This window comes from Columba livia, chromosome 2 (assembly GCF_036013475.1).
Source record: "Columba livia isolate bColLiv1 breed racing homer chromosome 2, bColLiv1.pat.W.v2, whole genome shotgun sequence".
NCBI classification, from domain to species: domain Eukaryota; kingdom Metazoa; phylum Chordata; class Aves; order Columbiformes; family Columbidae; genus Columba; species Columba livia.
The window spans coordinates 119,759,231-119,785,035 of record NC_088603.1 but is presented as its reverse complement, the minus strand read 5'-3'; the positions used below and the strand labels follow the sequence as shown (position 1 = coordinate 119,785,035).

General features: G+C 34.8%; 1 protein-coding gene across 8 annotated transcripts in view; it reads right to left on the bottom strand.

Moving 5' to 3' along the window:
* The window catches only part of SNTG1 (syntrophin gamma 1), a 347,784-nt gene that overhangs the window by 83,977 nt on the left and 238,002 nt on the right, over positions 1-25,805 (bottom strand). For all 8 annotated transcript variants that reach the window (XM_065053503.1, XM_065053506.1, XM_065053502.1 and 5 more), the window contains 4 exons: positions 20,012-20,114; positions 18,547-18,629; positions 15,501-15,631; positions 9,614-9,743 (listed from right to left, as the gene is read on the bottom strand). In XM_065053503.1, the coding sequence (XP_064909575.1) occupies positions 9,614-9,743; positions 15,501-15,631; positions 18,547-18,629; positions 20,012-20,114 (447 nt within the window). The remainder of the gene's footprint in view (positions 1-9,613; positions 9,744-15,500; positions 15,632-18,546; positions 18,630-20,011; positions 20,115-25,805) is intronic.

Here is a 25,805-nt window from a genome sequence, read left to right as displayed (position 1 = left end):
CAAAACAAGTGGTAAAAATAATGTATTCACTTCCTCTAACAAGTGCATCACATAAAAATATGTGGAGTTGAATGACACTGCTAACTGTTGAAAGCTCAAACATCTATGTAGTAATTGTTCACATATGTAGTCTTTAATTATAAAGCTAATGTCCTTCAAGATTTGGTTCTAAGTTGCATTTGCATTTCTATGACTTGTCTTACAATAATAAACCTCAAGAGTTTCTTTGCAGCCATCTGGAGTATTTCAGGAAAACTCACAAGGAGAAAAATTTTTTGCGACATCTCACAATACTTCATGGAAGTGGCTAATAACATAAGTACAGAAAAAGGGAATCTGAAACAGTAAAACAGGTGTCTGAATATCAGTTTTTCTTTTTGGTGGTACCTTTCTTCATTAATGATCTTAATTGAAATGATTTCTCCCTTCCTGTGCATCCATCCTATGTTCCCAGACTTTCAGTTGTGCTAAAGCAACTGTTTTGGGGGTTCGCATTGTTCGTGAGATTAGCAAACTGAGTTAAAAAATCTGGGTTAAAAAATCTGCAAAAATAAAAGCTGTGATGTTGTATAGGAAGTGAAATGTCTATGTCCAGTTGGGTCACAGTAGATAACACCAAGAGTATCCACTCATCAGATGGGACATACAGTACTCAGGATGAACCTTTTTAAAGTAGTTTGGTAAAGAAGTCTGGTTCCTTGGAAATCAGATCCCAGAGGAGAAGAACTGCTAAAACTCCTCTGACAATGTTAAATCGGCTGAATTATGTGAGATGCTGCAGTATGCTGACAGGCCATAGGAAGTTTTCTATCCTTGTTATTTCCTTACAAAATTACCTAAGGAAATAAACACAAAGAAAGCAATATTTTCTCCTAGGCGGGTAACAGATTCTTCCCTAGAGAAAAGTGTAATCAGTGTGCATGATCATTCACCGACAGACTTATAAACATTTATGGAATCTGGACATGTATTATTTTACTCTGCTTTTTTGTTATGACTCCTTTTCTGTACAAACAAGAGACCTATGAAACATGCAAATAAATCACCTCTAGATAATTAGTTGCACAAATTCAAATCTACCTCTGAACAATTTGATCTAAAGAAAAGTCACTTTATCCTGTTATTTAAATGGTCAGTGTATTATTGACACAATGGGCTACAAAAATACATTTTACCTGTCTTCTATGTGGTTTAAATGCATAACACTGGAAGAGTACTAGAATATCTATCAGTAATTTAAAATTGCAACAAAGTTTGTCTTAATGATATTTGAAAAGTAGCTTCATGGAATTTATCACATTAAAGAGCTAAATTGTGCATCAAATTGACTTTACATCATATTTCTGCTAATATAATTGCAAGTCTAAGGATTAACATGCATCAAGTTCTTCCTCAGTTGAATTTTATATTATATTTTATGATACTGAACCATTAAGCAGCCACAGGCGAGATGAACAGTCATTCTTGAACTACACAGTTGCCTCTTTTCCAGAAGTGTTTTATGATTTTCTCATTCTCTATACCTAAAGATTAGTGACTACCTTTCCTATCATCGGAGATCTCTCTTCAAAATCTAATTTAGAAACCTGGTATCTACACTGTAGACATAAAGTTCTCTCTAGACAGACTACCCAAGCATACCTGATAATTGGCTCAGAAAAGAAGCAAAATTAGAGAATAAAGAGTTGATTACTGCCATCAAATATAAAATACTGTCATTTTAATATCAAATATATGTGATTAATACCTTCTGAGACATTATTCCGCATAGCAAAGGACTGCAGATTTGATTTCAGAAAGAAATGAAGCAACAAAAGATTGTTTTTTATTTTTTAACAGATGTAATATATATTTCCTTCTTAAAACTTAGCATGTATTAAATCTCATTCTCTGTGTACAGATTTGTATGCATATGGACATATATACACGCACACACATGTGACATTAAAGCAGTTTACTTATTTTTTTTTCTCTCCCTTAGTCTTAATGCTGTGGTTTAATGCTATAATCTCACACTGTTCTTTCTCCGGGGTGAAATAACCCTGATGAAATTCAGGATTCTAGAAAGAACACTGCATCTTTGGGACCTCTGTTTCACATATTAGCAAAGTTCAAAGTTATTTGTATTCAAGAGTCAGAACAAATCCAGAAAAAACAAAAAGCCCCTCATGCTTAAGGCAGCTCCATTCCCCAACAAAACTATTTTTATCCACTCTGCCAGCAAGTTCAAAAATTAATTCAATAAAACTATGTAAACGAAATATTTTCATTCATGAACAATAGCTTTTATAGGTTTCCTAACCCGAAACTCTATCTGAAAGGGCGGAAAATCAGGCAATTGCAAAGAAGTAAATGGAAGCTGTGCTTTATGTCATTTTCTAAGTTACAATTATCTAAAATCAAAGTCATCTCATCTCATTCCATGAATGCTGTAAAGAATTCTTTACCTTCCTTTCACTGTTTACTTTCCTTTTCCTGTTAGGTACAATTAGGAAAAAAAAAATTTCGGCCTTTGAAACTGTTAAAAAAATATGAAAATATTAAAAAACAAAACAAAACAACAAAAAGGCAGAAACCTCTTATAGGGTCATAATATCATAATGAATGGTTCAAAAAGGTAAAAATCCCCAAAGGAAACTGGTAATTCTTCACTGCAGTAAGTCATGGAGTATCATGCATTGGGAAATAAGAATGAAGCAAGGTGCTTCATTCTCAGTTTTTCAAGCTTGACTTCATGACCTCAATAATAGCCTTTGAAATAAGTTTTGTATGTAATGACCTCCTTTTCTGCAACAGACAAACAAACAAACAAAACAATCCAGCAGTCATGTTGATGCCTACACAGGTGATCAGCATAGCTATAATTTCAGACTTTTCAGACTTCCCTCACATATGTGTGCTACTTAACTACGCAATGTATTTTTTAGGAGATTATAAATTTGTCACAGAGTTTCATAATACATTTTATTAGCAGAAAAATGGCAATTCCAAAGGATTTGGGACTCATTTCCTCTGCAGCACATTCTGCCTAGTGGCTTTGCCTGTTTCCCCATCAGCCAAGTTTGTTTGCCCCAACCACTTGAAACTGTGCTGGAATTCCTGTCTTTTCTCCCAGCTCTCTGTCTCTAGCTGTGAGCTACCTGAAAGCTCGGTATGTCCATGGCATTTTATGAAGCAAGAGAACCAAATGGAGAAAGTGCCTTCGACACACTGATCTACTAATAATGTATTCTCTGAGGTGTTTTGTGGCTTTTTGAGTGCATTTGAATTTAATATTTTTTTTTTTTTTTAATTGGTTGTGGAAGAAAGGCAAAACTTTTGTTGTAACTACATTTTATTTATAAAGTGATCAAGAGGAAAAGTAGGATGTGGAAACAAGCTAACCTTGCTTTAAAATACAAATAATTTTACATATATATTTTTTTTAAGACAGCAAAGGGGAGAGATACAAAAAGAAAGGTTATTGCCTAGCCTCCCAGTTCCCAGTTACTGTTTTATGATTCAACAGTCCCTTTCAACACACTCTTGCTTAAAATAAACGAATTGTATAATATTGAAGAGTTTACTGTAAACAAAAACTAGGTTAAAGTAGCTGAAAGACTCCAACTGCTACTGAAAGGGCAGCTTGGTATTTTGGCAGGAAAGGGCAACCTATAATGAGTAGGTTCTTTATCCATGTGCTACCTCTGCTAAAACCCAAGTGGCTTACCTGTGTTCCCAGTCAGACTGTTCCTATTTTATTTTTGTCATAATTTCTTTGCCACTTTTGCCACGTTAAGTCACCAAAGAGATTTTATTTATTTATTTATTTATTTATTTTCTTAATCAGAAGTTCTTTGCTACCTTTCACCAGGGTAGGATGTTTACAGCAAGCATGACATGCCTCCAAAGTGTCTTGTAACTAAAGAGATTATAGCCTTTATTATAGTGTGCCAACTTAAACCTTCAGTAATAAAGGAACAAAAGAAAAGAATGAGTCTCAGAGCTTAATATAAAACCTACATAGATTAAAAAATGTATTGAATATTCTGACGTTCTCCTTTTACTCAGAAGTGCAAGGCTATGATTTAATTTGATTCCATACAAAATCGGATGTATCACATGCAGTGCAGGGATTTTTTGCTGTGTGACAGCATCATATATAAAAATGAAACAAACATTCCCTTTGTGATAATGTTGCTTTCTTTTTTTAAGGCTTACATTTAACAGGTAAATTGTGGTACTTCTGTTTGAAGAACACTTAAAAAAAGAAGGGCTTTTGATTTTATTGTCTCTAAGGACATTGTTGCTCTTAAATTTTATTTTAGAGCTGTATAATGGTAATCTATGATAAAACAGATAGTAATATTTTTATTAGATATTATTGAGTGCTATAATACTTGAGATACTATGTACAGCAAAACTGGAAAGCATTAATAGCATTAATAGATTTAACACATAGGAGAAGCTTGTACAGAAAGGCAATTTTATTTCATTTGAAAAGCTATCATGACTAATTTAAGTCTACAATGTATATTCCAAATCAAGACTGCAAGACTACAAGTCTTAATGATGACTGCTGTCACCATAATCAGAATGAGTCATAACAAATGCTCCAACTATGAAGACAGAAGTTTCTTGCTATGAGTTTCCCAGATAAGGTGACATTCTGGAAGAAACATTCTGGAAGAAATAATTATTGAAGAAATATTCTTTTCTTGCACTGTTTTCTTGACCTGTCACATGGTAGACATTGTCCTTTAAACTCAGGTACAGTACAAAAGTGCAGATGAAACACACTGGAGCAACAATGATACAGGCTGGCAAGACTTCTCTTTGAAACTAAATTGGTACACCCAAGAGGATATATTTATGGAACATCCCAGAACTCTTCAGTCAATAAGGTACAAGCAACAAGTTAGTGAAGTAAGACATGCATTGAATTGCGCAAAATGTAAGTAAATATGAGATAAGGCCATACGTAACACTTGGTAACAGTGACATAGAAACAGGCATATTTTTAAAGGTCAGGCTGGTAGCATCCTGTGTTAAAAAAAGGGAGGAAAAATAGGAGATTTTTTGTAATTTTGATGCAGCTCTGACTACATTTATTCATTTATTCTATGTGCCTTAAGACAACCATATACGGAAAAAAATGGCAGCAGTATGTTACAAGTGTATCCAGTTCTGAGTTTTAAATGTTCTTACAGAGACCTAAACATCAATATTGGAATGGCCACCTCTATAAGCTTCCCTTTACAAGTTCTGGAACAGGATGCAAAAAAAAAAAAAAAAAAAAGTGTCTGTAAACACCTGAATGTCTAATACTGCTAAAATAACCCAATTGAATGTACATTTATCTTATAACACCCAGTTTATCTGAGAAGTTCTGTAAATCATTTATGTAAAATCATTTATGTAAAATCATTTATGTAAAAATTACACTACTGGCAATATTTTGAAGACTTCCTATAATCTTCTATTGTTAGGTCTACATTTATGAGGTTTTTAACTTCTGAATTATAGACAGCATTGGTCTTTGGCACTACTACAGAATATACCACTGTATGAGGTTTGATACTAATGCTGATCTTTTTGGATTTGCTTCGAACATGTATAGCTTAGTAACAAACAAAAAATTTAATATTATAGTCATGCACAATTCACAGGGCATCTAAGAGCATGAAAGCCATGGAAATTCCAAAATTACTAATGTCAGAGAATTCTGATGGTCTGCCATGGTATTCCAACTAAAAAACTAAAATGTAAAACTATTAACTTCATATGAGTGACATTGATTTATTAGTGTAATATGACATTCCACACTATGTTCTTACTGATGGTAGCATCCACCAGAAAAATTAGATGTGCACCATTATTTTATTTTCATAACCTACTAAACACTGAATGTAGTCCTGTGATACTTTATGCTTCCCTCAAGTGCAACAGATCATGTTATTTTTGGTTTGTACATTTTTCCTCTCCCTGTACCTAGTGACTTATAGGATCTCAAAACCCAGACTTCTGCATTGTAAAGATAAGGTATTATTGTTCTCTCAACTCCAGTGAAAGTGGAGTTGTAGCAGTTTCTTTCATTAGGCACTACATTTTAGGCATACGATTACAGGCATGATTTCAATTAAACTTTTGAACACACATACATTGTGCCAAACTCATACTCAGTTCATAGACCTCTTAATCATATTGCTTTCACACTACTGCCATGTTCCTCCATCAACATATGTGTGCCTCATTAATTTCACAGATACATCTTGTTTTATCCAGAAAATGTACTGTGATGGAATAAAGTGAAGTTACTGTGAACTAAATCTTGCAAGCTTTTATGGGCACTCTGAATATAAATTTAAAACTAACTGTTGTCACCTTCTGCTTGGCAACCTTTTTTCATTTTCCTGTAATTTCTGTCTGATGAAGTTCATGTTGTTTCTTTTCTGTCAAGGTAAGACAAGGTAAGAAGCATAAATGTGCAATTGGTGCAGTGTCTTCCAAGGAAATGATGTAAGAGGAAAAGGAAAAGAAGTATCATTGCACTCACTATATAAAAATCTGCCACAGAGAAAGTGATAGGCAAGAATGAAAAATATTGAATTAGGAGGATAAAACCCCAAAGACTCTATTGAGCTATATCATAGAAGATGATAATTGCAATGCATTTTTGTTATTCTTTTGTTACAAAGAGCTAAAGCTTCTGTCATTGTTTTCTTTTTTTCTTTTTTCTTTTTTTTTCCTTTATTCTTTTTTGGCAACACTTCAATAGAATATTTTGGCACTCAATTTTCAATTGAACCAAGTCTGAAAAGGACCTTGGGTAAAATCTCAACCCTGCTAAAGCCATTAAAAATCTTGCTTTTGAGTCCCTTGAGAACTGCACCAATTAGGGATGTACTGGAAACAGGTGGATCTTTATAGACCACACAATTTTGGAGTACTTTCTCAGACTCTTCCAGAGCATGTTTTTTTAAAAAAGTTTTTTAAAAACTTTAAAAAAAAAAAAGGAAAAATTAACACAGGTGCAGCTCTAGTGACTCAAGTTGGAGAGGAATCCCTCTTCAGAAATGAATGGATTTATCACATCATCAATTACAGTGTGATATTAAGTCACTTCCAACAATGCATTTCTGTAGAATGCATTTTGGTTGTGTACCAATATACATGTCAATTCATGTTTTGTGCAAACTGTGTTTATCTGCAGGCAACGTCTTCCAGTCTCCATTATGTATATTCCGTTAGCAACACTGCCTTTCAAAGACGATGAAATCAAGTGATTTTGGCTTTGTTTCTACTCCTGTCTTTTTATTATCTTCTTGCTCTTTGGTAGGTATTGGCTACAAAGATGATTCTGCAATTGAGTCACACCCCCTTTATATCTGATGTGGACATATTAGATCATGACTGAAGAGATTTGCCACTATCCTTATAAAATTTCAATTGAACTGTAGACTCAAACATGAGATTTCAGGGGCAGGGACTCAGATTTCACAACCGTAAGACAGATACAGGGACACAGGGAGGAAAAGCCATGCTCTTCCCACACACATTTGTGGGGTTTGAACCATCAGATTATTTTTTTTCAGACAGCTTGTGTGTAAATAAGTAAAATATTTCAGATTTTCTGGTTGAAATTGGTATGCTTTTTGACAAAATATCCAGGCATTTTTTGGCAGATGTATTCAGAGAAACCTTCTCTGGTCCCTCAAAGCCACCAGTGACATACCTCCTTAGGTATCAAAGTCTGAACTCACCACCATAGGGTCCCTTACCAGTCAAGGGAAAGAAAGACCCTGAGGCAATTAATCTAATAATAAATTAGTCAAAAGTAAATCATAAGAATCACTTTTCAAACATTCTGCTTTAAGACATCTAATGTTAGGCAAGATAAATCCCACTCAAATTTACAAAGTCCAAACTTGACACACTGGCACTGGTAAAGGAAATGCTTTCAGAAACAATTTAGTTTTTATAGTCTTTCCTGTTTTCACCTACTTCTTCATTTTTTTAAAAGGTAGATAAGGGAAAGACATGTAAGTTAACATTTCTACATTTCTTTGGTACTGAATGGCACAGTAAGAGAGAATGACTGTGAGTAAATGCCTCTCTCAGAGGAAAAATGCTAACACCAACAGTATGTATATGTCAATAACTATCTTGCAGAGAAAGAAAATACAGGGACCTCTAATCACATCTAATCATTGTTCTGAGCAACAGGTAGGGTTTTTTTTCCCTTCTGTGTTCCTAATGATTCTTACATTCACTTATCACATATGCTGTCAAATAACTAATTCTTTCTGACAACTGACAACTTAAAATAAAAGTATATTATACAAAAGGCAGTCTCATTGGTTTCCAAAAATTCATATGGGCTATGAACAATTAGGACAGTTCTAAAAATAGATTAATCAATAATTGTCATAAGCCCTAATGCTCACAGTTCCTTTACAAGATGTTTTTGGGATAAATACAAAAAATGACATAATAGTTGTATAATTTACTATTTCCATCTTATAACAGACCAGATACATTGTTTTTTGTATTTCATGGAAAGTAGTGTAGGATTATAAATTGTACTCATTTTTAAAACACTGAAAATATATAATAACAGTTCATTACCAAAATTCAAGTTATGCTAGGCAACCGTATTTATCATAGAAAGAAAGAATGGTTTGGGTTGGAAGGGACCTTCAAAGGTCAGCTCATCCAACCCGCCTGCAATAAGTGGGAACATATTCCAGTAGGTCAGGTTGCTCAGAGCTACATGAAGCAACATCAGACAAAATTTAGGTGCACCTATCTATTGATATAAGTAAATAAATACACTGTTTTAGGTAGCAAGAGTCATTCATAATCTGAACCAAAGATGACAAGAGAAAAAATCTGCACCCTCATTTGTCAGGATGCCTAGTGAGACAAGGCAAGTTCTATACAGCAACAGCATTTTAAGAATGAATAAACAGGCATAAAGCTGGCTTGTACTGCATGGAAGCTTACAGATGGTGGATGAATTAATGTCTGTCACATTTTTATAATACAATGACTTTTACATATTGCTGCCAGATGGAACATAGTTTTGGATTCTGAATATAAATTTCAAAGAAATACAATTTCCTTCACTGTGTTCCCTCTATTTGAAACAAAAGCAAGTTCAGAGGCAGGTTTGGGAGGCTAAAGCAGATTTAAGGATGTAAATTAAATCCTCAAGAGCTTCCTTGTTATAACTCAATTCAAAATAATGGAGTTACCCATGTGTACTGTATTTTTTTTGAGGAAAACCAAGAAAGGTATCATACAGACTTCTACAGGAAAAGCTACATGTCACCTATCAAATGCAGAATACATCCTAGGCAGGTCTTTGTTTCTAATGCTAGCTGGTATTGCTGAGAAGTGAATAACTCTGATAGCGATGAAGTGAATTATATGACTGTAGGGGAGAATATTTTCCCATTCAATGATTTCTCACAAAGTCTGACCTGATGACAAACTTGAGTTGACTTCTCTCAGACAGCCTCAAGCATTGTTTATATGCAGATAATTCTGTGTGTGAACCCATTAGGCTTTCATGACAGTTATAATCAAATATGATTGGGAAACCTTCTGGCTTACTTGGATCCATACTTACATTGTGCTTTGTGAGGTTGGAAATGTTACTTGCTATTGCTTGTAGCCAGTCAATACAGTCTTCAGCAGAGAGACACTGAATTATTCCACTGCAAACCCCATCCACAGCAATTACTTGGAACGCATTTTGCCTATAGACATGTCATAACAGATCAGGTCAGAAGAAAATTTCATCTGTTCTAGCATATCATCTTAACAATACTTGTAGAAATGCTTTTCTTTCAACTACAATGAAGGTCAGCCACTGAACACTGATAAATTCCTGGTTTTCTGGTTTTATAAATACCTGATGTACTAAAAAGTTTACGCTAAAAGGTCAACTCAGACTATATTAAGCTTCCATAAAGCTATAAAAAAATTCCATAGACTGGCTCCACAGAGCCTTGACCAAAGTTGTGCAACTTCAGAAGCTAAACAAGTGAAATAGCTGACTCATACCAAAGAGGTAATACTTTAGTACTGCAGATCGCAGAGAAAGAAAGTGTGGACTGGACACCGTAGGCAATAATTTGAGAAATTCAGTGGAATAAAGTACCTTTTTTCCCACAATTTTTGTTTAATTTTTCTAATACATTGTTTAATACAGTAAGATTCCTGTCTGGACACCCCTTGTTGGCTGCTCTTGGTTGTAGAATTTTAATCCTCTTCTAAACGACTGATAGAAAAGCCGTAAAATTCAAAATCAATCAAGTAGCTTCAATGATTTTTCCAATTGCTTCTCTGAATATAGGATCATTAGCAAAATACACTGGAATGCCAAGAGATATCCAATGACAAAAGCAGTGGCCATGTGGGTGCCTCAATCCCAACACCAATCTGGGCAACTGCACAATAATCTGTCATGTATTATAAACTGATTTTCCACAGCTGAGTGCTGAGGAATCATAGAACAAGAGAAAACTTTCAGATGCCAAAGCAGTAGCAAATGTAATTTCTTCAGTAATTAGCCTTCTTGGTTAATAGTCTTTGGAAGGCTCACAGGTCTCTGGCTTCAGAATGAAAAAACTTCAATATAAATCCACATGCCAGAGTAATAGATTACTAAACAAACATATAATACTAGCTTCCACTGCCGACATTCTGCTACAAACCCATCTGTTAATGATCAATTGATGGGTTAAAATTAAGTATATTGCTCAGATTCTTTGCAAATGGCTCAGGCAAAGTGAGTGTTATCTTCAGTGCAAAACTGAATGTCATCTATGACAGTTTCTTACATCTCAACACATATCCATTCTGCAATTTAATTAATTAATTAATCGTTTTATTTATTTATTTATTTGACCCCTTGAAATTATATTATGATTATTTAGAATGCAGATATAATATCTATCTGTACCAGAAAGGTCTTTCAATCAGGAGAAACATTAAAAATTAATTAGAGCCATGTCTTTGCATTGAGAGTCTCATCAGGAGAACTAACTCCCTTACAGGAGGATAAGGGTTATATATCCTAACATGATCATGCGTAGACCATTGATTTACCTAAATCCATCAGCTAACTTATCAGTTTAGTTGCCTTTCACATGGATAGTGATTTTTCCTTGAAATCCAAAGATATGAACTGAGCGCTACTTCCTTCAATGACACAATAATTCAGGTAAAGTTTTTGAGGAAGATTTATTTAAGGCATCTTCAGGTAAGGTACCTAGCATTTGTTTATTATATCCTTTATTTTAAATGGCTATAAATAGAGATACTAAACTCCTCCAGAAAAACAAAAATCTAAATATGTCCTTACATAAAGAGCACAGCCTTATGCTCAGACATAATTGTTGATTATGTCCTTCAAGAAAAATAACTTTATTTTCAGGACTCTCTTTCTTTCTTCAGCTTACTGTAAAAAAAAAAGAATGAATCCAAGGAATCTAATAACAAGTGACACTAATCTGCACAAGCAGAGAAAACCCAGTATGTTTCAGATTCAATCCTGACGCACAATTTTCCTTTACTCTACAAACACAGTGAATCTGATGCATTCAGGACATCAGACTGTTCCTATGGTTCCTAAGTATCTGGCCTGTGTACATACAAAACATTAATCCAGAATGTTTTTGCCCAAGTGTTAATAAGCACAGACAATAAGATGGATGGCTACACAATAAATTAATTCTGAATATGTCTGGGCAGTAGATATCCTTGGATTTGGATTATTGTAATAGCATTTTCTTAAATTAGTCTGCCAATCAGCGTCCATATGACCACATAATCCTGAAAAAATAATGTATTAAATATATGTCTTTTTATTAAACATAACAATTGCTGGATTAATCACTTCATAAAACAGGAAAAAAAAAGTTAGGATCAGAAGAATTCTTATTCAGCTACACATCTCAGGCTCTGTGCCTTCTGAAACTCAAGAGTTATATTTGAAATTAATAAATTTTCCAGGATTAACCTGAATGTCCTCTGGAATTTTCTTAGAACACACTCTGGAATTCATGCATTTCAAGCATCCCACTAGAAAATCTAGAATACAATTATGAAGTGTAATAATGTATGTGATTACGATATAATGTATTTCTGTGTCTGTCTTTCCAAATTCTGAAAAATAAAAATTATTAGGCTTCATATAATGAAAATAACATTGTAAATATTAACTGCAGGAAATGTAATTAATTAAATTCCATTTAATGTTGCTTTCTTATTATTTTCAAGATCCTTTCTTAATTGCTCTTTCTAGTATTCTCTTTTTAAAAAATCTACTTTTCTCTCATAAACATTTTGAGTCACATTTTAAAATGTTTACACTAGCAATGTAAAATGTTCATTCTATGCTTTCTTTGAAGAAAACTCCACTTACTCTTTCATATTTATACTGCAATTTTGTTTCCTTTAGGTACTCTTATTTCCTCATTGAAGGACACAAGGAGAAAATTATCAGAGTAGTTATTCAAGGTTTAAGTATGAATTTAGGTATTTTGGTTTATATGAATATACCTTTACATTTATTTCTGCAAATTCAAAACTCAGAAATATCATTACTATCTAAAAAACTTTCTCTGTGATGTACAAGTTCTATAATGTGCACTTTAGGCTTGTGTTTTATTGATGCAGAAGACTGAATTTTAAAAGATATATGAAGAGTTGAATATGTCTTGATTTTCCTTGTGAGTAGTTCTATTCAATGCAGTATCTTATCTGAAGTGTTCAGCAGAACAGATCTCAGATTTGACTGGTATGATTTGGGGCCCTTTATTCTTCCTTCTCTTAATTATTTCCATTTCAATTATTGTTAACTATTGAGCTTAAGGTTTTAACAGAATTTAATAAAAAACAAAACAAAACAAACAAACAAAAAAAAAAACAACGAACTCCTGCCACTGTGGTGACTATATCCTTTTCCCTTTCAGTTTAGCCAACAAGTTGTTGTAGCCTTTGGTTTACACCTTGACTCCCTGGGCCAGCCATTATTCCTCAACAGAACAAGGATCATTCAGACAAATATTATAAATACAGTTTTGCTATTACCAATAAAAAAGCTGGAGGCTGTTTCTTTTACCTTAACAATTATATAGTGGTGAAACAACTATTGTCTAACCTGCTTTAATTTCATTTCTGTGAACAGGAAAAAGGCTGGCAGACCTAGGTAGTGTACTTCTAAGAAACAACAGCCCTTAGAATTAAATGACACTGTGGGAGGCTTCCGTGCAACTTTCAAATGTTTGCTGACAACCAATGAGAAAGAAGCAGGCTGTGATAACAAACAATAAAATTCACCCCATGTAAACCCCAAGGCTGAAGAACACTCCTCTTCCCTTATTTCTGGCAGAGACTGTAAACCTGCCATTGGAGGCAGATGATATCACTTGACTGTAGGACCCATAGAAAAACACTAGAAGGATGAGCATAACAATGGAGATACTAGGGAGATTCTTCCACAAAACAGTCTTTCCAGAAATATTAATGAAGCTTTTCTATATTAATTAGGTAATTTTAGGTGTGTTTGAACGGAGGAACATAAAATTTTAAACTGGTAATGACTGATGAGCAATAACACACTATTAAGACTCACACATTAAGCTGGCAGACAAGAAGGGAAAGACAGAGTTTATTTCAGTTACTAAGGCCTCAAGAGCCTCACAAATGATAAGTCCTGTGTGCTTATCTAAAAAATCCATGTTTCTGATGGCTTTGAAGAAGTAATGAAGAAACATACTCTATACTTGTAGATGGCTGTCCTCCAGTTAATTATTTACATGCAGGAACTCAGAATTTTTTAGTATTAGAAATTCATTGTTATATATACAGAGAATAAATTAATCCATACAATACCTAGGTATTTAAACTTTTTAACAAGTATGATTTTATTTTGACTGTGCCTTGTTGGGCTGTGTAGCTACTTTCTTTTATATTTAAATGCGTAACACTCAAAAAGTAGTAATCATTCCAGAATATTCTTGTCTTCCTTTGTGGTTTCTTCTGATTTACTAGGATGATGTTAAATTAAACAATGACATGTTTTAGTTTTATATGACACAATAAATTTAGACCTAACTATGAACTTCAGACAGCTTCTCCAGTGACTGGGAGACAAAATGACAATGAAATTCAATGCTAATAAATGCAGAGTAACACATATATGAAAAAATCTTAAGTATATCTAAGCAACAAAGAACCTTACTATAGCTACAAAACTGAAGAAAGAAATGCAAGTTACTACAAAAAATTATCTAAAAATGTTCACTTTGGTGTTCAGTGACAGTCAAAAGATTATAAAGAAGTATTAGACAGGAACAGAGAAAAAATGGAAAACATCATTATGTGTTAACATAAATCAAGAGAGATCCTTTTTGCAGTATTGATGACCTTGCCTCATAGAAGATATACTAGAATTAAAAAAGAAACAGAGAATAACAAGGATAATCATAACTATGGAAGGGTTTCCCTAAAAGGAGATAACAATAGGTCCTTCAAACTAGAAAACAGAATATGGTCATCCGAAGTTATAGAAATGTAAATCAAAAATGCTTATTTAATATTTCCCTTGATACAAGGGTCAGGGACCAGAGTTCACTCTCTTCCTTCTCATGGGGGACAAGAGGCCTGTACTTGAGGCCAACTCTGCCATGGTGTGGCTGTGGGATGTGGAATTTGGCTTCTGTGAAAAAGCTTGTGAGGGGCGCCTGTCCCCCCCTTTACTTGGGAGCTGCGTATCAGCTCAGGCTCTCACCCTTGGTCCTTAGTTTGGTTGCAGCTATGCCTGCGACTGCACATGTATCCCAACCCGACCTATTGTCTGACCCCCCAGTTTGACCTGAGCCCCACCTCACCATGATGGGCTCATCTGAAGACCATCTCTAGGCCTGCTCTTCTCCTCTACCAGGGGCAGTAGGGTGGGACCCTTGTATGCATGAACATTGCCTTGAACAAACTTGCTGCCAGCCTCTGCTCTTCACTTGCCTTCCTCATGGGGCAATCAGACCTTGCTGCTCCCAAACAACAAGGTTATTTCACCCAATTTATGAGGGCAGAGATTTAACAAAATCAAAAGGAAGTACTTTCTAAAAAGAGAATTACATTGCAGAGCTTAAAGCCACAATGCATTACAAAAGCCAAAAGTATAAAAAAAAAGCAGCTTAGAAATAAGCTTTTGAGGACAGGAGCATTGGCAGTTACTAAATACGATGACCTACATGAAATCTCAAATTTACAAGCATGCTGACAACTAGGTGCAGGTGGGAAGATGACATGCCTTCCCCACATACCTGGTCCTGGCTGATGTCGGAGCAGAATATAGACCTAGATGGACCTTATGAAAGATTCTCTGTTTCATGAGTCTGACAGCTGCAGTGGAACTAATAATGCCATTCCTCTAACAAGGCAACTCCCTAAGGCTTGTATCTGTTATCCAAGAAGTCAAATGTCAACTTTCTGAACTTCTTTACCTGCACAAATCTGATCCTGGAAGGTACTGGGAAAACCGTGAATGAAGCAGTGGAATTAATCGGAGATCACACCATCTTTTTTCCCACCTAAGTCCTGGGGATGCTGGCCATGAGGAACATGATAATGTATCCTGAAAAAACATTAAAAGGTCCTTCTCAGTTTGGGGCTTCATTGTGAGCACACAGCAGATTTGAAAAGAGATAGACTTCAAAGACTTTATATTTCATTTGGCATTGTGTTCCTCTTTCTCAAAATCATTTCGCATCAGTGTTAGCAAGCACTGGAGAGATGTGAACTTTTTCTCACAAATAAAACAAATCTATATAAACCTCAACATCTATATGTTTAGGGGAAGTGAGGAACAGTGTTGTAAAAATCTAGTGAAAACAGATAGTGACCTATTTTAAAAATGACTAGTCATGAATAGAAGTGACTATTTACCACATATCACGTCATCAGCTAGTAGTTTTATACCTGTACATCAGTAGTTACATACGTGTACACTGAATAAAGGTGTTCTCTAAATTATTCAATATACAACCATAATCCAGTCATTTCCTGTGACCCCTACATGTTTGCCTATGTGTCTGTTGCCATGAAATTATCTCAAAACCTGGTAACTGTGAATGGGATTCAACATGTGATGAAAACTTTTTTGTCAAAACTACATGCTTATGATGAATATTTTAATTTTACCTATTTACACAAGACACTACTTACATGAATATTGAACTTTACCATGTCCATGATCATATCTACAAAGAATGAGTATTTAAATACCTACAGTCTAATTCCATCAGTATTTTGACAGAGTATAGATTTGAACGAGAAGTGCTTCTAAAAAGTGAAATGATCAATATTCATTTAAAAAAATTCAACACCCCTTCCTTTCTTTATAAAATGCTTTACAGAACAGTGCTAGTGATAACGTTATTTTTGTGAAGAAGCATGATTTTCACTTAGAGTTATGTAGTACTTTTAGTATATCAGTAAAATTGTACCTGCCAATCCTGCATTATTTTTTAAAATATTCATATGTTTTCTTACCTGTATCTTCTATAAAATAAATATTATGAAAATTAAGTATGCCTTGTATTTTGCATTTTTCTAGAGTGTGATTTTTGTGTAAGATTTATGGAATTATAAAACTTTGCCAACTTATTTGTTCGTATGACTTTTATGTATATAACATAAAAAGCCACTATATCAATTTAGCTGAACAGCAGGCTTTTTATAAGTAGATTCACCTAGTTAAATAATTGAATCTCTGGTGAAATATTCCATAGATCCAAATCAAATAAATAAATGATTGGCTAGGAAGACTAAGCTAGGATGTTGTTTTGAATATCGTATTGAATTTTTAACGGTTTCTGTCTGCTTTCAGAAACCTTTTTTGGAATGTGATGTAACTTGAAGAAAAAGCTGAAATGCGACAAAAAGTTTAGATGCAAACTGTAGGCCTAGATCTGTCTGCAAGAGAAACGTTAACCCTACCTTTACCCTGCATAACTCTGAATTGTAGACAAAAGACCAAAACCAGACCTGTCTGCTCCAAATTCTGAGTCAAAAGTCCCTTCATGACAATAACCCAAGCTACAAATTAAGAAGTAGACTATGGTCATAAATCATAATGCATTCTAGAGAATATTCTGAGAGAAAGAAAGGACCATGACAGAAGAATTGTACATAACTTAGAAATTCATACAGAGGTCTCTTTGGGTTTTATGAAGCATTTTATTTAAATTACAAGGGGATATCTGAGATAAGAACCACATCCTGGTCTTCAGCAGAAGAATGTAATTTAGGGTGAATTATAGACTCTGCCTGATTATATTATTTAAACTGAGAGAAAAAGGCTTGGTTTTAGTAGATTATTATCAGTTCAAATAGAAACTTTAGCTAATTTAGACCAGTTTCAACATCTGCAGAAATAGGATTCACAAATGCAAGAATGGATTTTATCCTAGAAACGAAGTTAGAAATGAATTAGCAAAGTAAGTTTAGGATTTACTCCAATAGCCTATCTATATGCACACATATATAGACTTTTGAAATAAGTCTGCTTCTGATGTTGTTAAACTAATTATAAATAAATATATTATCTGAGCTGCATTAAGACACTATTTTTTTTTTATCCCATTTTTATTAATTGCAACTCCTATAAAAATGTATAAATCCTAAAGGTTTTTCAGATGCTAATCAGGCTTAAAATTTATGCTATTGACTTTTAAGTCTCTGGGATCTTGTTTAAAACTTTTATTAGTGAAGCATGAAAGAACGATGAGACAAGCCACAAATAATGTTTACATTTATATTTTCTTAATATATCTGTAATAACTATGCTGTATATTGATCTATTTATTTAATGCCCTTTCTTTCATCTGAGTATCACAAAGCCAAATATGCAGCAACTCTTTAGGCCCAGATAAAATAATGGAAATTTTGCATTTTCTGGCTAAGAAAATTGTTATAAGGCCCTCGTTGCACTTCAAAGTAATCATTTACTAAAAATCTGATCAGATACTTGTAGCGTTTCATCCTTAAGATACTTTGCTCCACAATGCTATCATTCTTCACTAAGACTTCAAGTGTAAGGAACTAGAAGTAAAATACTCTTACCTTCAAAACAGGTAAAACTATGTACCTAAATCACCTTTTGCCAAAAGTTTTAGATAAGATATAAAAAGCATGGAAAATATTCTGAAAACTTCTTCTACCTTTTCTTTAAATACATGTATTTTCATTTTCATTTTAATACCTATGCTGTAGAAATAACCTAGAAGAAAAAACTTTCACAAAATCCCTGTTACCCAGGCAAAATTAGTAGTCACATCTAATGGGCACAATCTCAGCTGGTATTATTTGTCATAGTTTAATTCACATCCATAATGTCTGGCAACTCTGTTTGCCCTGCATGGAACTATCTCCAATATATTATAATTAGAACTTCTCCCATGTTGCTGTCCTTTATTAATTACTTCCACTTAGCTATTATAGTATTATTCTTCTTCTGTGTAATTCCATCAAAACAATATAACCTCTTACCGTGTTGTTGGGATGGTAGTTGAGATGCAAACCACTGTCACATAGGGGAGAGGATGTACCACTGCTTTGGTCACTGGGGGCACCTAATACAAATATGAATACACCAAAAATTCTTAATTAATCTGTAATTCTATAATTGAAATTTGTGTATGTCTATATGTACGTATTCCATTTCACCCACTAATTTTGTCATATCAAGCCTCTTTCTCCATTCAGACAGTATCTGTCTTCTGGTTTGAGAGGAGTGCCTTTTTAAGCTGAATGGAGGCTCAAGAATCCATCCCTTGTTGCTTCGCTTAGAAGAGTAAAAGAGTTACTAATCTGTTTAATAAGGGAAAAGAACAACCAACCAAACAAAATTTTTGCAAATTTTATAATAAAAAGAAACTGTGTACCTCTTCACTTGGTTTTCACGTGAAGGAACTAGTCAATGATGTTTGCAGTTATTGTAAGAGTTGAGGAAATTACAGTGCTACACCTCAGAAATAACATGACAGGATCAATGCAAAAGCATGTTTGTCTATGTTACTCAGGGCACTCTGTGGTACCACAGCTTTTCATAAAAGGGACAAATGTGCTGGGATAAACTTTTATTCAAGAATATGGTGTTCTAAATTTTTCCTTGTCTCACTAAAATTTAATACCTAGGAAAAAGATAAAGATAGCATTTCAACAAATGGTTGTATAAAATATTGTTTCATAATTTAGTTTATTTATTTCCTGCTAACTTAAAATCAAAGACTGAAAGTATTGAAATAGAACATTTATTGTTTTGTTGCTTAAAAAATAAGCAATTCATTTTAGCCTCTTAGGAGCAAGAAGCAGAAGGAAAGCAGCAGTGACAAAAGGTACAGGGTGACATATAAATATGCCTAGATATGCTATAATTGTCTGTAATGAGGCACTCCACAATTTAGTATAATTAAAAGAAGACAGCTGTCTGTATATGTCTCTCACAAGGCTAGCTGAATAAAACTCAGTTGGACTTAAGCAAAATACTAATAATCCCAGAGTAATTTATTTTTAGGCAGGCAGACACCTCCACCAAAGCCTCTGAAATTTAAATGGTAAAGTTAAACCCTCACACAATGTCATTTTCACATTCACAAGACAAAAATATTTCAGACGGAAATGTTATCTGATTCTGCATGAAAAACTGATTTAAAATACTCTGCATCAGGATGTGAGCTACTGTGAATGGATGGAATTCCACCATTTTATGTGCAGCTTTGCTGATTCACACCAGCCAAATGCCTGGTGATATGTTTTTCAAGCAAAGATAGAATTTTTTTGCTTGAGGTGAATGTTACTGCGAGACCTGGCAATACGAGCAACTTATGTTCAGGCAGCAATGCTGACCAAAAAAGCTGCTGTCAATCACTCTCAATGCACAACAGATTTGGAAGCTGCAAGAGTTCATGAGGATTGAATTTTTTATTTTTTTGGCTAAGTAATAAAGGCTTACATGCACAATCTTCATTCAGTGGCAGTTTTAGAAAAGCAGGTGCTCTTTTCAGAAATGACACAGTGAGGGTAACCTCTTCCCCTGCATTGCGAAGGACCTGAACCTAGAAGAGAAATGCAGACAGGACACCTTGAAATCTATCAATGACCAAAATTCATCAGCAAATTTAAGCAAGGTCACACAGTTTTCACATACCAGAACATAACTGCTTAGCAATTTATTTCAATTAGATTTTTTAAAAAGAAAGCAAGATGTAAAGATTTCTACATGCTTGTCAGTTGTCTTTCTAGTCACACATAGATGGGGATGTGGTGGGCATTGGCCTCCTGCAATAGCACTGGCTTTGCACTGTGCTATTACAACTTACTCCCTGATGCTGTTCAGCTGTGCACCTCTTTCTTTCAGATCTGGCACCATCCACACTAGCATGTATGTATTAAAAAAACAAGCCAAATCAATAGCAGTAGTTTCCACCGCTGTGTGTAATCCTAGGTGTAAGTCTTCCCAACAGCCAGAGTTAAATTTAGCCAAAGCACTCCAGTGTAGATGAGAGGCCTAATCTTCCTTACAGCCATAGAGAAAAAAGTTCCTATTTTAAGTCTCGAGGCTTAGATAAGCACAAGCTTGGGTTTTGTAAAAGAGCAGCTTGCATTTTGGACATGGGAATGCGTAAATCATCTATCCACCTGTGAATGCTTTTGGCCTCCCTATACTCTCTCACAATTGCTCCTGTGGCTCTTGTTCATGTCTTTAGTTTTTGTGTGGTACAGCTGATAGACAACTCAAGACACACAGCAGAGAAAGGAAACCCCAGGCACCTCCCCAGATTGGCACAAAAGCAACTAAGAAAAATGTTGTACTTAGCAGCGGAGGAAAAACATTTGAATAATTTTAGAACATGAGAGACAAGACGCATTACACCTTGTAACTCTTTCAGAGAACAACCATTTTGTGTTCTACTGGCTCTATAACTTCAAAACTCTTCAAGGGATGATTTAATTTGGGTTTACAGAGACAGAAGAGTGCACTATGCCTCCATCTGAGTGACTGCACTTATACTGTGCAGGGAGTCAGCTTGCTGGGAGCAGTGGTCAGATATACAAACATTTTAAATTAGCGTATATCTGTTGCTTTTCTGCTGTGTTTTCATGGTAGCTGGTTAACAGGCAAGCAACCCTTCTGTCCTGATCCTGTTTGTGAGAAAGCCTTGTAAATAATTTGTGGAGGATTGCTATTCTACAATCTATGCCTATCAGCAGCCTATCCTATAGATTTACTTACACGTGTGTATGTAACTACATGCAGAGATGCTTTCAGATGGAATCAATGCATTAACTTTAAGCAACTCTTCAAGAAAAAATGTTGACTTTGCTTTGAAACACAATGCTTCCTACTCCACACTGATTGCTACAGAGGAGTAACAGTATGACAAAATATTTGATTCAGTATCTGAAATCCACTTTGCAATTTTAGTCTCTTTATAGCACAGTAGTTGTCAAGGCACCATTTGCAGTGTAGTATGTATTTATATGTATGTGTACAAATAAACACACACACACAAATCACAAAAAATTTCATGAACTTAAACTGCATGCCAAAAACTTCAACAGTAGCATGTCTCTTTGACAAACACTTCCCAGTTCTGTTATGTTTTATGCCTTAGAATTTTTAAGCAGTACTTAACTCATTGAAAGAAGGTAACTTGCAATCTGCGGAACAGCAGATCAAGACTTCAAAGTTCTGAATTCCATCTGAGAAACCATATTGTATCCTTAGCCTTTATAGAAAATTCATCCTTATCCTCTCCTATGTAGCAGTCACATAGTTCAGAATGGTCATAGCCAGAGCAGAAACTTACAGGCTTGTATCCTCTATTGAAACAACAGTTGTAAAGTGCAGGAAAAATACAGCTACCCTCTGCCTTTTAAAAAATATTTCTTTTTATTCAGGAATGGGGAAGAAATAAGTGGAGAAGTTACACTATTACCAACTCTGATTTATGAAGTCATCTTTTAAGATACCTAAGAATAAGTGGATATGATTTGTGAAAGAAGTTGAGACGGTAAACTCTGTCCCTGAATCTTTCTTCTTCCAAGAGTAAAACAAGCCGTGGGTCTACATGATTTCATTTGATTATATATCGTTCTGTAAAGGCTAGAAGTTGCCTTAAGTAGTCTACTGTGACCTTTTTCTCTAACCTTTCTCTCTCTCAAACCTTTTTATCTCATACGATGAAGAATTCAAACACAGCTTGGTTGAAATCAACAATACTTAATTCACTGAAATACATGTTGGAGGGTATGAAGCATATAATCCAGAAAGTGACTAGATTTTGATATGCAGAATAAAGACTAAATAGAGAGAAAATATTAAAAAAAAAAAAAAAAAATAGAAAACTACTAAATAATTATTACAACAAAGAGGAGACAAGCTATTGATCTCTTTTCACCTACTTTCCAGTCATTAACAAAGCCATTCTGGGAAATACGGTGAGCTGAAGAAAATATAACTTTTAATTAAAATTATTAATTGTCTTTTTGTAGCTTTCACTTGAAAGCTTTATTGTTATTTTACATTTTTTTGGTCTTTATTTTACATACAAAATGAACAATTACTGAACTTTCTTAAATCAAGTATGCCATATAGGATTTATTTACTTTGTGTCCTCATTCAACACATACATCATGCCATACTGCTGCTCCTCTATGCAGAAAGAGAAAGAGGTATAATAAGAAATCAAATCTTATCCAGGAACATTTTTACTGGTATTTCTACTTCCTGGTAACAATTAAGCTCTCTTCAGAATCTGCAGTCATTTAGAAGACTTTCAGGACTTTTTAAATTTTCTAATATCTTAGAAAGTGCTTACAAGAAAGAGTGTTTCTATGAGAACTCTACAATCAAATTACCAAAGATAATGCTAGCCACAAACAACAATTATTAGTCCTGGAAGATAATCAGAGCCTCATCCCCATTGTGTACAAATGGTAAAAAAAAATGTTCAGTATTAATGAAACGTAGCTCTGTAAGAGAGAGATTTTCAGTTCATTACTGTTAATAGAGAAGTCATTGCTAAATTTGTATCAAATAAAAATATTTAAAACATTTCCCTTAGTATTTGAAAAGATATAAATGGACCTTACTTCTAAAAAGTGAAAAAGAAACCATATATTTTTGGATGGAATACTATTTTGAATAAATATAGAAATACTATTTAAAAAATTTCAAACAAAAATGCAGCAATTTCCTAAGCATTTAATTTATTTATTTATTTGTCACATACGAAGAGTTTGGTGAAGGTGAGATAAATTCATAGTGCTAAATCCGTGGAATATTTGCCTGACAAAATTTAACTCAGTAGTAGACCTAATATTTCCAAAGTCTAACGAGATTCTCTCCCCACTGTAAGCCATGGAAAAACTCACTTTGGAGGAGACCTGTATGTCTATGCATTTGACCTGATAATTTCTAAAACACTGTAACCCAGATTGCATAAATTGCGTGACCAGGCACTACTAAAAAGATTCTCTGTATCTTTGAAAGGTAATAATCTGTTTTATTTCCAGAGGCTGTACTGACTATTCAAGATGTATAGGGGTTTTCTTTGTATAAAGCCCTAGATTTTTAGTGTTTTCAAGATCTTCTACAAAGCTCAAGATTTCAGGCATATTAATTCACCTAACTATATCAGGTTTTTCTTTTAATAGTTAACAATGGATGGGAGTAACACTTAATGTGTTGATGCAGCTATCGTATGGATTAAATAATGAAAAACTATTTATTTTTGCTGTTACTACTTGATTTAGTCTTATATTTTTATTTCATCTAGTGAGCAATACTAGCTATTGATTTGTTTGTTGGTTGGTTGTTGTCTAATGAACTCGTCCCTGCAACAGAAAGCAACTGTGACACTGAAATGTCTTAACATCTCCTCATCAACTTCACAGCGATATATTACATTTCTGTTGCTTTTTAGGTATCATATATATTTAATTTAGAATGAGTTGATGTGAAAAGAACTACACAAACTGAGACATTAAATACTGTCAATAAACTCTTTTATGCAAAGCATAAGCTTACTACCACGCGGATAATGAATTAATTTACTTGTACCACAAATAATACCATGTATATTTAGTGATGTTCATGAGTAAAGTGAGATAGGCAAAAATAACAGTTGTGCTTGTCTGAACCAGCAGCTGTGTGAAACAGTGAAATTATAAGAGCCAGTGTTTCTGGAGCGACAGTGTCTATATTTCCATGAAATTACTGTAATGACTGCAAGGGGGCCATTTAAAGAGCTGAATTTTATGGTGATGTGTGACATTGTTGAATAAAATCTCTACATAGTAATAACACTAGTCTGAATTTTTAATAATGTGTACAATGATATTGCCTTTTAACTTCATAAAACCTTATAAAGTCCCAGTTCAAGAAAACATTGAACGTACGCTGAAGTCTCTCTCAATATATTCAGAAAAGCACTGAAACATGAAGTCCCTCTGACTTCAGTAAATATTTTTTCCTGAATAAGACTGTAAATCCTCTCTCAAATTACCAATGAAATCTACCCACTGATGAACTGGTAAAGATTTAAAACAGAAGACCTACATAGTCCCCAAGAGCTATGTGGTCCTGACCTGGACCAAATTCCACTCTTCAGTGTGTTTTAAAGGAAAATTCAGTGTTTTTTTTATTAATACCTTGAATTACAAACATCCAGGAGAAAACAAAACAAAACAAAACAGAAACAGAAACAAAAAGCACCTTTCTAGCCACTGTGCAGAGTTACACAATGCATCAATATCAAGTCCATCAGCAGATACCGCAACACATATTTTTGATACAATCACATAAAACCGCAAAGCTAGAAGGCTCAATGCATGCACACAACTATTCTGAATTATGTTTGTCTAAAATCCAACTCTTTTATTCAGTAACAGCTATGTAGTTAATACAGAAATTTTGCATTAAAAACACACCACTGTATGGGCAGCTTTCACAATATCACAGTATGTTTGGGATTGGAAGGGACCTCAAAAGATCATCTAGTCCAATCCCCCTGCTGGAGCAGGAACGCCTAAGTGAGGTCGCACAGGAACATGTCCAGGCGGATTTTGAATGTCTCCAGAGAAGGAGACTCCACAACCTCCCTGGGCAGCCTGTTCCAGTGCTCTGTCACCCTCACTGAGAAGAAGTTTCTTCTCAAATTTAAGTGGAACCTCTTGTGTTCCAGCTTGATCCCATTACCCCTTGTCCTATCATTGTTTGCCACTGAGAAGAGCCTGGCTCCATCCTCATGGCACTCACCCTTTATATATTTATAAACATTAATAAGGTCCCCCCTCAGTCTTCTCCAAACAAAAGAGACCCAGCTCCCTCAGCCTTTCTTCATAAGGGAGATGCTCCACTCCCTTAATCATCTTCGTTGCCCTACGCTGGACCCTCTCCAGCAGTTCCCTGTCTTTCTTGAACTGAGGAGCCCAGAACTGGACACAATACTCCAGATGGGGTCTCACCAGGGTGGAGTAGAGGGGAAGGAGAACCTCTCTTGATCTACTAACCACCCCCCTTCTAATACACCCCAGGATGCCATTGGCCTTCCTGGCCACAAGGGCACAGTGCTGGCTCATGGTCATCCTGTTGTCCACCAGGACCCCCAGGTCCCTTTCCCCTACACTGCTCTCTAATATGCAATTTCCCAACCTATACTGGAACCTGGGGTTGTTCCTGCCCAGATGCAGGACTCTACACTTGCCCTTGTTAAATTTCATTAGGTTATTCCCCGCCCAAC